The 12,929-nt window shown below is 50.6% G+C and overlaps 1 protein-coding gene across 5 annotated transcripts in view; it reads left to right on the forward strand.

Annotated features, from left to right (window-relative positions):
• NDST1 (N-deacetylase and N-sulfotransferase 1) overlaps window positions 1-12,929 on the forward strand; it is a 70,201-nt gene that overhangs the window by 33,464 nt on the left and 23,808 nt on the right. For all 5 annotated transcript variants that reach the window (XM_035288571.3, XM_054250791.2, XM_054250798.2 and 2 more), the window contains 3 exons: window positions 241-1,140; window positions 7,814-8,308; window positions 12,612-12,699. In XM_035288571.3, coding sequence (XP_035144462.1) covers window positions 628-1,140; window positions 7,814-8,308; window positions 12,612-12,699 — 1,096 coding nt within the window. In that variant the 5' untranslated portion in view covers window positions 241-627. The remainder of the gene's footprint in view (window positions 1-240; window positions 1,141-7,813; window positions 8,309-12,611; window positions 12,700-12,929) is intronic.

The raw sequence follows: 12,929 nt of genomic DNA on the forward strand, positions 1-12,929 counted from the left end.
TGTTGTTGAATTAATCCTCCCACCCGCTGTGAGATGGGTTTGTAGTATTTATTGTCTGCCCCATTTTACAAATGGGGAAACTGAGGCTTGGTGATATTAAAGCGCTTGCTCCAAATCACGTAACCTTGGTTCGGCAGCCATGCCTGCACCTGGGCACTCCTCGTCAGCTCCTGCGTGTCCACAGTTAGCTGAATCCTGAAGCCCACCCTCTGACGCTCCTGTTCTCTCCACTCTCCACAGCCTTAGCCCCGTGGGCCCCACGGAGTGAGCGGCATGCGGCACCGCCGGGCCTGCCCAGTGTCCTGTGGCCTGCTGCCCTGCACCCCCAGAAGGCCCTGACGCCCTGGGGCACTTCTGCTCTGCACAGGACCACGCGGGGGTTTGCCATGGTGACATAAAGGGGCGCGGAGGAAGGAAGGAGTGTGACCAGCCTGTGGACTGCGCCCCTGGCTGGGAGGAAGGACCGGGGGCCCAGATCCTCCACTCCCAGTGCCCCTTGAGGGCCTTGCTTCCTAAGTCTCTGTGAATTTGTTGCTTGGTGGACGATTCTTGTGTGTCCTCTTGTGTGGGGCCTTGGGGTAGCCAGGGCAGGCCGGGCCTCCGGTGGCCAAGGTCTCGGAGGCCAGGATGCCTGCCCTGGCGTGCCTCCGGAGGCTGTGTCGGCACGTGTCCCCGCAGGCTGTCCTTTTCCTGCTGTTCATCTTCTGCCTGTTCAGCGTTTTCATCTCGGCCTACTACCTATATGGCTGGAAGCGAGGCCTGGAGCCTTCGGCGGATGCTCCCGAGCCTGACTGCGGGGATCCACCACCGGTGGCCCCCAGTCGCCTGCTGCCACTCAAGCCTGTGCAGGCAGCCACCCCTTCCCGCACAGACCCATTGGTGCTGGTCTTTGTGGAGAGCCTCTATTCACAACTGGGCCAGGAGGTGGTGGCCATCCTGGAGTCCAGCCGCTTCAAATACCGCACAGAGATTGCACCAGGCAAGGGTGACATGCCCACGCTCACCGACAAGGGCCGTGGCCGCTTCGCCCTCATCATCTATGAGAATATCCTCAAGTACGTCAACCTGGACGCCTGGAACCGGGAGCTGCTGGACAAGTACTGTGTGGCTTACGGCGTGGGCATCATTGGCTTCTTCAAGGTACACAGGAAGCAGGGCCCCTGAGCAGTTCAGAGCCCCCTCTGCAGACTCGTAGCTCAGTGCCTGACTTCTCATTTGTGAAATGAGTGTAATGGTAGCACTCGCCTCCTAGGGTTGGGAGGGTGAAATGGGCGTGTATATGTAAAGCATTGGGAGCATGCAGTGCCCACTGCCCGGCAAGTGCTCTGTAAGTATCAGGGGAGCCTAGATCACCTGGTATGCATGTAGTCCAGCACACAGCAGGTATTTGCCTGAAGGAGGCCACAGGAATAGGTGTGAAGTCAGAGGGGCATGCTCTACTAGGTGCCCCAAAACCTGTCAAGGCAATCTCCCCAAGGGAGGGCTTGTGCACCCATTTTTCAGATGAGCAAACCAAGCCTACAGGGGTTAAGTTACTTATGTAAGATTATGCATAAGTGGCCCTGTAAGTGGGGAAGCTGAGATTTGAACGTAGACATAGACAGTTTGGGCTCTCTATCCTATGCTCTTTCCTCTTGATTGTGGTGGAGTATGACATTAATGTACCTCCTGATCCAGAGCCATTTTGCATGAGGAGAAAGAGGGGAACGAAATCCCACTGGGCAGATGGGGCGCTGCTCTGGGCTTTATGGGGTTCCCAGAATGACTGCTGGGGTTGGGGTCCTTGCAGAAAGGGTGTCCCAGAGAATCTGTCCTTGGTGGAGGGAGGTTGGGAATACTGAGTGGGGAATCTAGAGGCTGTGCTCAGAGAACTCTGACCTGCAAGATGAAAGCAGACACTAGCTGGGACTCTAGTTGGATGCTTTGGGGGTGGCAGGGAATTTGTTCCTTCATTCAACAAATATTTACTGAGCACTCACAGTGTTCTCGGTTCTGTGCTAGCAGTGATTGAAGTGGATAAAGTCCCTGCTGTCATGGAGCTGGCATTTCAGTGCTGGGGGAGTGGATGGGTGACAGGCAGTGAGCAAATAAACATCGGATGGGGCAGGTGTGGTCAGTACAAAAAGAAACAAAACAGGGAAAGGACACAGGGTAGTGGGGGTGGGAGCCTGACATTATTTTAGGAGTCATCTTTGATAAAGTGACCTGAAGTGAGGGGAGGTGCCATGTGGCTTTCTGTGCAAAGAGCCTTGCAGGAAGAAGGGACAGGAAGTACACAAGTCTTAAAGCAGCCTTTTGCTTGGTGTGAGCCAGGAGAGGAGGAGCAAGAGACGGATCAGAAGTGGCCCGTGTCCACTGGTGGGTGCCTGTTTGTGCCAGCCCTTCCTGGTGAACTTGTGCACTAGGCCCTGTCTGCTGGAGGGTTTCTCCTGGCGTGTTCTTTCACACACTAATACAGCAGGAAGCTCTGCCACTGAAAGCTCTATTGTGAGTCAAGAATTTGAAGGCCCTTAGAAGTTCTGCAGTAGAGCAGCCAGTGAGATTTGTTCTCCATTGGCTTGATCACAAAACCCTTTCTTCCACAGAGCACCCTCAGGGGAACTCTGGCCTGGTTTATGACTTTACAGTGACATCAAGTCAGACTGTCTCCATTGTCCGTTTTTCTCTTTTCTCTTGGATTCTGCACCCTTTCCTGCCATGAACTTCATTAAGTTTTATTCAGAGCCCCAGGCCTGAAAAACGTCAGGATGGCTGTTGTTTATTCAGTGCTCATTCAGTGCCATGCACCTGTCTACATGTGTTATGCAGATTCACGAACTTCACACTAATAAACCATCCTCCCAAGGCAGGTGGCTAGCAGCTTGATTTAAGATAGGAGGAAACTGAGGCAAATACAGGATAAGCAATGTGTCCAAGCCCACGCCTCTAATGAGTATAGATCTGGGATTTGAACTCAGACAGTCTGGCCCCAGAGGCTTTAGTCTTAACCAGCGTGTGATGAGTCCAGGAACCTCACATACCATTTATTCAGGAGAAGTGGCATCAGAGGCCACATCCAGTGCACAGAGCTCCTGCAGTCTCTGGGGACCAGGCAGTGGGCTGTGGTCATTGGAAACAATTGAAACAGTGGAGCTTAAGTGCTGTCTGACCCCAATTCCTTGCTCTGCAGAAGGTGAACAGGAAGCCCAGGGAGGGGTGGGGACATGCTCAGAGTCTCACTGCGGGGTGCCAGTGACAATTCTAGGACTTGGTGCTCTTCCTATCCTGTTGCCTGAGACGACTGTCCTTGGTTTGGAGCCAAGGCCTGTGGTTTTCTGCTCAAATGCATGCCCCCTGGTGGTCAAGACACATCCTTGCACTCTTTCTGCAAGCCCAGCTTCCCCGCTGTGTGTTGGGCTTGCCAAGTGGGAAGTGTTTGTGGGCTCCAGGGATCTGCATACTCATTTTCCAGTTCCCACTGATGCTGGATTCCCAGGGCAGTGTGAGAGCAGGGGCTTAAAAGTCCAGACAGGTTCAGATCTGTCTATCACTTAGAAACAGAGTGACTTTGGGCAAAATGCTAAACTCATCTGCACAGTGGGGCTAATTACAGCTCCTGCCTCACTGGTCTGTATTGAAAACAAGACGGTGGGTGGGAAGCACTGAGCCCATTGCCTGGTACTGGAGCCACTCAATAGATGGCAGCTATCATGCTTTGTCATCTCCAGGTTCAGCAAACACAGCAGTGATAGATAGCCCTGTATCTGTCTTGTGGCCCTTACCAATCTGTGCCCCTCTGAGATCCTGGAGGGTGGGAATAGGGTCATCCTCATCTGGGTCCCTAGTTCCTGGCACTGTCATGCCTCAACCTTGAAATCCCAGGTGGCCTGGGGCTAATCACATCCTGGCAGAGGCCTGGCAAGGACTACCTGACCTCTTCCATTGAGCACTGAGTGTCAGACACTGAGCTCAGGGCTTTGCAGGCATTTTCATGTTGAATCCTCACAGCTATCCTGTGAAGTAGGTACTTGAGATAAGGACCTGAGTTTTAAAAAGTTAAATGGCTTGTCCAGTGTGACATAGTTGAGTGTCCCTTGTCTGAAATGCTGGGGACCATAAGTGTCTCAGATTTTGGAATGCTTGTATTCTTTTTTTGTTTGTTTTTTGAGATGGAGTCTCGCTCTGTTGCCCTGGCTGGAGTGCAGTGGTGTGACCTCAGCTCATGGCAATCTCCACCTCCCGGATTCAAGTGATTCTCCTGCCTCAGCCTTCTGAGTAGCTGGAATTACAGGTGCCCACCACTATGCTGGGTTAGTTTTTGTATTTTTAGTGGAGACATGGTTCCCCCATGTTAGTCAGGCTGGTCTCGAGCTCCTGACTTCAGGTGTTCCGCCCACCTTAGCCTCCCAAAGTGTTGGGATTATTGGTGAGAGCCACCTTGCTTGGCCAAAATGCTTGCATTCTACTTATTAGTTGAGCATCCCCAATCTGAAAATCGGAAATCCAGAATGCTGCAATAAGCATTTCCTTTGGGCATGACCTGTGGGGGTCACATTGGTTCTCAAAAAGTTTTGGACTTTGGAGCATTTTGGATTTTCAGATGAGGGATGCTCAACCTGTGGTAAGTCGTAGAGCCAAGATCTGATGGTCAAGCTTGTTGTTCCTAACCCAGCCACAGGAGATAATATAAGACCAAATAGACTGACAGGGAGCCTGAGGCCCAGAGAGGAGATGTGGGATTCCCAAGATCCCCCATTTAATGGTGAGATCTGTGCTCGGCCTCCACCTCTGCATTCCCGAATCATGGCTCTTCCTCCCTCTGCTGGGGGACCCCACTGAAGGATTTGGTCTCTCCAGAGTGGATACTGAGTGGTGAGGAGCAAGAGGGATTTCCACTGCTATGGGGTGAGGCCTGCAGTGGGGCCAGCCTCTCGGTGCTGGGGCCCTCCATTCCCTTCCTGGCTGGTTCCTTTCATTGCCAATAGGTAGGCCATCAGTGACTTGGCTTGCCCCCTTCCTCGATGGCTGGGCAGCTGACTGAGCTGCCAGTGCCTGGCAGTCAGCTCAGGGTTGGGACTTTGAAATGGGATCTCTCAGCACCTGTGGTCCTGTGTGGCATCCCAGGCTTCAGCAGGTGATGGACAAAGCCTGAAATGTCTCTGGTCCCTACCGCTTCTGTCCCCATGCAGCTCAAGTAGTTCCTATCCTTGGTCAGGGCTGTCTTCTCAGCTCCAGGCTGCTCACGACTCCTAAGACAGCCCTGTGCAGTGGGTCTCAGCACAGGAGGCTGGCTCAGGACAGGGTGGGGAGGTACTCTTGATGTTCAGAGAATCACATGCAGGCTACTTAATGTGGTTTACGAGGCCAGGACCCTGCAGAGCCTTTTTGAGAATGAGGAAGTGAGTAAAAGCACTCTTCTAGACAATTGCAGCTCTGCAGCAGGCACAGGCTCAGCCCAGCCGTTCCGCCATCCATCCGCCACTGACCTGTGCACCCCTGCGAGTGCGCCAGACCCTGTTTCCCCATCCAAACTCATTTTGCTTTGCCCCGCCCCATTCATTCTCCTCGCAGCAGCCACAGGGATCTTTTTAAAATGCAAATTGGACCCTGTCTTCCTAGGCTTCAGAAACCTTTGATGAGGTCTTTGAGGGCTTCTGCTGCCACTTCAAGCCTCCAGCATCCTGCAGGTCTGGCTCCAGGGCTGGCTGACCTCACTGCCTCATCTCCTCCATTCCCTCTTGGTCACTGTGCTGCCTTCTTGCTATTTCTTGATCACGCTGAGGCCTGTCCTACTTCAGAGCCTTTGCACTTACTATTCTTGGCCTCTACCTTTCCCCTTGTTGTGCTTATTTGTTCTTTATTTTTATTTTATTTTTTTCTTTGAGATGGAGTCTCGCTCTGTTACCCAGGCTGGAGTGCAGTGGCATGATCTTGGCTCACTGCAACCTCCACCTCCTGGGTTCCAGAAATTCTCTTGCCTCAACCTCCTGAGTAGATGGGATTACAGGCATCTGCCACCATGCCTAGCTAATTTTTGTATTTTTAGTAGAGATGAGGTTTCGCTATGTTGGTCAGGCTGATCTCAAACTCCTGACCTTGTGATCTGCCTGCCTCAGCCTCCCAAAGTACTGGGATTACAGGTGTGACCTGCCGTGCCTAGCTTTTTTTTTTAAATGTTAGCTCAAAAGTCCCTTTCTCCAAGAGACCTCTTCTTTCTTTAGGAGACCTCCTCTTTCTCCAGGAGACGTGAACCTCCTTCCTCTGTGTAGCATGTGCCACACTGAAGTTTTATATTTATTCCTGTGATTTCGGTGAATGTCTCTCTTCTCTCCTTGATTTTAAGGCTCATGAGAGCGGGGCCATGCCTTTTTTTTTTTTTTTTCTTACTATATCACTGGCACTTAGAACAGTGCCTGACACAGTGAAAGTTGTGGAATGAACTGATGAAACCTGCATTGAGCATCTATCATATGCCAGGTACTAGAAAGTTGGCTGTTCCTCTTTTATTCCGTTTAAAAATCCAATTCTGCATTAAAGTATATGTGTTCCTGCTGGGTATCAGGCTGGGCACCAGGGGTCCAAAGGTAAAACATCATAGCCCCTGACCTTAAGGGGTTACAGACTGGTGGGAGATAGAACGCAGAAAATATAATATTACAGCCGAGGTGAGAAATGCTGCAGCTGAGGCCTTAACATGGTCCCAGGGAGGCCAGTGCAGAGAAGACGGTATATGCCTTGGGTTTTGGAGTATGAGCAGGAGTTTGTCAGGCCAAGAAGATAGAATGGAACTGTAACAGGAACAGGGACAAATTGTACCATATTGAGAGGCAGGTGGCTGGGAGGGTGAGGAAGGTCATGAAGGAACAGGGGCTGTGAGCCTAGGGAAGAGGGAACTGGAGCATCTTCTTCAGACTTCCAGGGAGCTGCGTGCCTTGAGAGAAGGGAGGCAGAGACCTCATCACTGACAGCAATGACTGGGCAGGCACCATAGCTGGATTCCTGTGAGGGAGTGACCTCCGGGGTGCTAGGGGTGTATGGAGCACCCCCGGCAGAAACCCCCTCTTTCAGCGTCTGCATTGTCATCCATGTAAGATGTCTCCTGAAGAAAAGGTTGTATGGCCAGAGCCAGTTTGGAAACCCCAGGTAACCGTGCCTGGTGGTGAGGTGTGTGGATGCCGGGGCTAGACCTCTTGGCAGTGATTCATGGCTCCTCCCAACCACTGTGTTACTGAGGGCAGCATGCCCCTCTAAGCCTCAGTTTTCACACCTGTGAAGTGGGGTAACCAGGCTGATATGAGGACTGAATGAGCAGCTTCTGATCATGTCACAGGCCCTGTTCTGAGCACTTTGCCAGTATTGATACTGATTATCCTCTACCACCACTAGAGTTACTTGCTGTTCTTAGCCACATTTTACAGCAGAGGACACTGAGGCACAGAGAGGTGATGTAACTTGCCAAAAGTTAGGCAGTCTAGCAGGATTCAGGTTCTCAACTGCTAGATTTTCCTCTGTGTGGTTTAGCCTCTTAGGCCTCTGTCTCCTCATGTGTAAAATGGGTTATGAGAGCAGTGCCTCCATCGTGGGGTCACTGGAGGATTACCAGCATTCCTGTCTTCGAAGTGCACGGCACCTAGTGCCTGGCTTTGGTAAATGAGTCATGTGTGTTTGTGAGTATATTATTGCACAGGGCGGGGTGCAGGGCCAGGGTGGTGAGCCTGCCGTGAATGTTGGTGAATATTGATACCACTGTTGTGGTCCACATGTGAGACCCTGTGTCCCTTGGGGCTCTGGATGTGACAGTTCTATTCCCCCTTCTTCCCCACCTTGACTGCAGGCCAATGAGAACAGCCTGCTGAGCGCGCAGCTCAAGGGCTTTCCCCTGTTCCTGCACTCAAACCTGGGCCTGAAGGGCTGCAGCATCAACCCCAAGTCCCCACTGCTCTACGTGACGCGGCCTAGCGAGGTGGAGAAGGGCGTGCTGCCCGGCGAAGACTGGACCGTGTTCCAGTCGAACCACTCGACCTATGAGCCGGTGCTGCTGGCCAAGACACGCTCATCCGAGTCCATCCCGCACCTGGGCGCAGACGCCGGCCTGCATGCCGCACTGCACGCCACTGTGGTCCAGGACCTGGGCCTGCACGACGGCATCCAGCGTGTGCTGTTTGGCAACAACCTGAACTTCTGGCTGCACAAGCTCGTCTTCGTGGACGCTGTGGCCTTCCTCACCGGGAAGCGCCTCTCCCTGCCATTGGACCGCTACATCCTGGTGGACATTGACGACATCTTCGTGGGCAAGGAGGGCACACGCATGAAGGTGGAGGATGTGAAGGTATGGCCAGGGGTGCCAGACCGAGCAAGGGGCAAGGCAGGCGGGGACTGGCAAGCTTCCGCCTTTAGGTGCCCCATTGTGAGTGTGCCCTGCCTGCATCTCCCCTGTGCCAGGAGTTGCTTAAAAGACAGTCCCACTCTGCTTCCTACCCTGCCTTGGTTTTTATTAATTGTCTTATTAGAAGCAAGTATCATTTAAAACTTTATTGAGGTATTGGCCAGGCATGGTGGCTCATGCCTGTAATGCAGCACTTTGGGAGGCCAAGGCGGGCAGACCCCTTACGGTCAGGAGTTTGAGACCAGCTTGGCCAACATGGCAAAACCCCATCTCTACTAAAAACACAAAAAAAGCTGGGCACGGTGGCTCATGCCCATAATCCCAGCACTTTGGGAGGTCGAGGTGGGCAGATCACAAGGTCAGGAGTTCCAGACCAGCCTGACTAACATGATGAAACCCTATTTCTACTAAACATAGGAAAATTAGCTGGTCGTGGTGGTGCACTCCAGTAGTCCCAAATACTTGGGATGGGGCTGAGGCAGGAGAATCACTTGAACCTGGGAGGCGGAGGTTGCAGTGAGCCAGATTGTACCATTGTAGTTCCAGCCTGGGTGACAAGAGCAAGACTGTCTCAAAAAAAAAAAAAAAAGCGAGAGAGATTAATTTCCATTTGCCTTTCTCTTTGTGTAGTCTACAAAAAGAAGAATAAAAAAAATGCAAAAAAAAAATTAGCCAGGTATGGTGGCACATGCTTGTCATCCCAGCTACACAAGAGGCTGAGGCAGGAGAATCGCTTGAACCTGGGAGATGGAGGTTGCAGTGGGCCAAGATTGTGCCCCTGTACTCTATCCTGGGTGACAGAGTGAGACTGTCTCAAAAAAATAAAAAAAATAAAACTTTGTTGTATTGAAGTATTGAATATAGAGAAATTTTGCATTGGAGCATGGAGTTTAAGTTTGTATGATATCTGTGGAAGAAGACATCCAGACAAAGATGGGAGCTGTGCAGTGCTGTTTATCCACCTTTAATTTAAATATGATGTTTAACTCTTAAAAATGTTTATGTTAATGTCAGAGCGCCTACAAAACTCTTAAAATAAGGATGAGAGCTTGAGTCATGCATGAGGCAGATTTTAACTGAGGTGTAAGTAGACAGTGGAATGCATGTGTTTAATTCAAAAAGGCTTGCTGGGTGGGTGTGGTGGCTTGTGCTTGTAATCCTAGCACTTTGAGAGGCCAAGGCAGGAGAATTGCTTGAGCCCAGGAGTTTCAGACCAGCTTGAGCAACATAGGGAGACCTCATCTCTACAAAAAATAAAACATTAGCTGGGTGTGGTGGTGCAAACCTGTAGTCCTAGCTACCTGGGAGGCTGAGCCAGGAGGATTGCTTGAGCATGGGAGGTTGAGGCTGCAGTGAACCATGATTGTGCCATGGCATTCTGGCCTGGGCCGCAGAGCAAGACCCTGTTTAAAAAAAAAAAAAAGTGTTTACTAAACAAAACTATGTAAAAGCACTTTGCAGACCTTAAGATTTTACACACATATGAACTGTCACAGTGACAAAAAGCCTACAAATTAAAACCATTAAACAATCTTTAAAATACAGTTTTTATCTACTCACTATTTTTCTTAAACTTATTTGCAAAGAAGATGGCATCCTAGTGTAAATGGGAAATTAGGATCAGTTGCCATAAATAGAGGGCAACCATAACAGTAAATCCACTGAAAACAAAACAGGGGGATTAAATTCTAGAGACATTCTTCTGTCTGCTGACAGCCTGTCCTCTCTTACAGAAGATTAGCAAGTGTTAGAAACGTATTAGCACCAAACCCAGGCTTGTCTTTGATGTTAGCAGAAGGCTTTAAAAAGAGACTTGTAAGAGGAATACTTTTCTGAGTAATTCCAAAATCACTGGTAAGGTTTGGCCCTGGGGCCTAGAAGGAAGACCCTGGTGGGTTCATCCCCCTGCCTTGGTGAGGAGTGAACTCTGAACCTTACACCTCCAGAGAAGAGCAGAATGGATGGCACTGGGGAGCAGGCACTGTCTGGGGAGCTAAGACCTAATTTGAATAGAGTCCTAATTTGACCCTAATGGACTAGGTGACTCGGGCAGTTCCCCTCCCATGCCTGAGTCCCAGCTATAAAATAATGAGATGGGGTGGATGGGAGGATTTCAGGCTATTTCCTGACACCCCAGGAGTCTCCCATAGGTGCCTGGATAGCTGGGGTGGGAGTGAGGGGTGTTTTGGTGCCAGGCTCAGCCCTGCAGGCTCCCGTCTCAGTTGTACCAGCAGTACTGCTTTGGGCTGTTTTTACACATGTGTTTCCTCCTGAAATTTCATTCTCTCGAAGGCTCTCTCGTTTAAAGAGCTTTTAGCCTTCCAGTCTAAGTCTTCATGCCGTGCCATCAGCTGCCTCTGGCAAAGCAGATTGTTCCGTGTTCTACCTGAGGTGTTCTTCCAGTGACCCACACTCATTTTCTCCTGCAGGAGCCTAGTGAGTTCTGGTGAGACTGTGGTCCGGGGTCAGGTTGAGCTTGAGGAGATCATACTCCTGTGCTTACTGTGTCCCTATAAACCCTGAATTGCTCTCTCTTGTTTATTTTCCGTGTATGTGTGTGTGTGTGTATATATATATATTTTTTTTTTGAGATAGAGTCTCACTCTGCCACCCAGGCTGGAGTACAGTGGTGGGATCACAGTTCACTCAAACGATCCTGAGCACAAGCGATCCTCCCACCTCAGCCTCCTGGGTAGCTGGGATCACAGGCACATGCCACCACACCCAACTAGTTTTTTGTAAAGGCCAGATTTCACTGTGTTACCCGGGCTGATCTGGAACTCCTGGAGTCAAGCTCTGCACTTACCTTGGCCTCCCAAAGTGCTGGGTTTACAAGCATGAGACACTGTGCCTGGCCCTATTTTTTCTGTTTTTAAAGTGAGAGGAATGATAGCACTTTGAAGCCGTTTCTGTAGAACAATACAAATGGAAAAATAGAATACAAATAAAAAATACAAGCAAAGTGCTTCTCCAGCCACAATCCGACTTGCCTTAAACATTTTTGTGAGTCAGAAAGGGCAGAGTTGTTTTTTTCTTTAATCCCAAGCACAGCCTACAACAGAACCCTTCTTTCAGAGACATGAATGTCACCTCATTAGCTTGTACAGTACTGGCTGTACAGCACAATTTAAATAAAACCAATAGCAGCTGCCTCTTTAGGGCTTGGTGAGTCCCTGTGCTCAGCTCTCACTGGGCATTGCTTCTTTGGGTCCTTACAGCAGCCCTGTGAGGTGGGTATTGTTCTGAGTCCCATTTTACAGAGGTGGGCACTGAGGCTCAGGGAGCTGAGGTAACTTGCCCAAGGCCACACAGCTGGAGCGTGCATGTCCACCAGGCAGTGCACAGCCCTGGTAATATGCTGGTGGTGACACTAGTGCCTGGGGAGGGCCAGGACTTTTAGTTTGCAAGGTGCTGGCTCTTACAGGTTTCTGAGCGGCTTAGTGGATCATGCATCCTAACCCCAGAGTACACCTGTATGTTTGTTTCATAAGTGTCTTTCGCTTCATTGACTTGCAAAGTACTGGGTATGTGGGGCATGGGAAGACTGCATTGCTGGGCACACAGAGTCCCATCCTTGGAAAGGTCATGGCCCTGTAATATCAGCCTTGCATTTCATCAGCAAGGAGAAATCCTCCACGTTTGATAGATGAAGACACAGACTCACAATGGCGGTGACCACAGACGACGTATCATTGGCCACCATTTTTCATCACTTACCCAATGTCAGGCAGTTTTACATACAATATCTTTTTTATAATTGTTTGATTTTTTTAGAACAGGGTCTTAAGGTTGGACTCTTGTTGGATTCTAACTCCTGGGCTCAAGTGATCCTCCTGCCCTAGCCTCCCAAGTAGCTGGGATATATGTGGTTATCTACTTGATTCTTCCAAGAGCCCTCTGAGGGAGATATCATCCCTGTTTTCCATTTGATGAAGCTGAGGCCTAGAGGGGTGTGAAGACTTTTCAAGGACACATAGCAGAGCTTGGTGAGAGTCTAGGTTTTCCCTTGTCAGAGGCCTGGGGGAAGGCAGCATAGGGCTGGCTCCAAGGGTATCTGATCTGTGCAGCCACACAGAGCCCCTGCTCAGAGGGGCCCATTATATGGTTTAATACCTGCTGTTGCCTTCTCAACATTCTTTATAATTTTTGAACAGGGGTTTCCACATTTTTTTCACTGCCCTCAGTGGGAGGAGCAGGGAGCTCCTGGCTTCCCCTCACTCCTTCCTTTCTCCTCTGCCTGTCCTAGGCCCTGTTTGACACACAGAACGAACTACGTGCACACATCCCGAACTTCACCTTCAACCTGGGCTACTCAGGGAAATTCTTCCACACAGGTAAGTGGGCCTGCCCCTGCCCTCACTAGCAACTATTAAGACTCCTCAGCACCCAAACCCTCAAAGCCCCCATCCATGAGGGCAGCAGGTGGGTTTACTGGCCCACATTAGGGGCAGATGTGACTACCCTACACACCGCCCCCTGCCCGTCGCAACAAGCCAACAGCCTACAAGAGCAGTCCCAGCCCAGGCAGAGGCCATCTAGGGACAACAACAGCGGCCACTTGTCC

This window comes from Callithrix jacchus, chromosome 2 (assembly GCF_049354715.1).
Source record: "Callithrix jacchus isolate 240 chromosome 2, calJac240_pri, whole genome shotgun sequence".
In the NCBI taxonomy this organism is placed as follows: domain Eukaryota; kingdom Metazoa; phylum Chordata; class Mammalia; order Primates; family Cebidae; genus Callithrix; species Callithrix jacchus.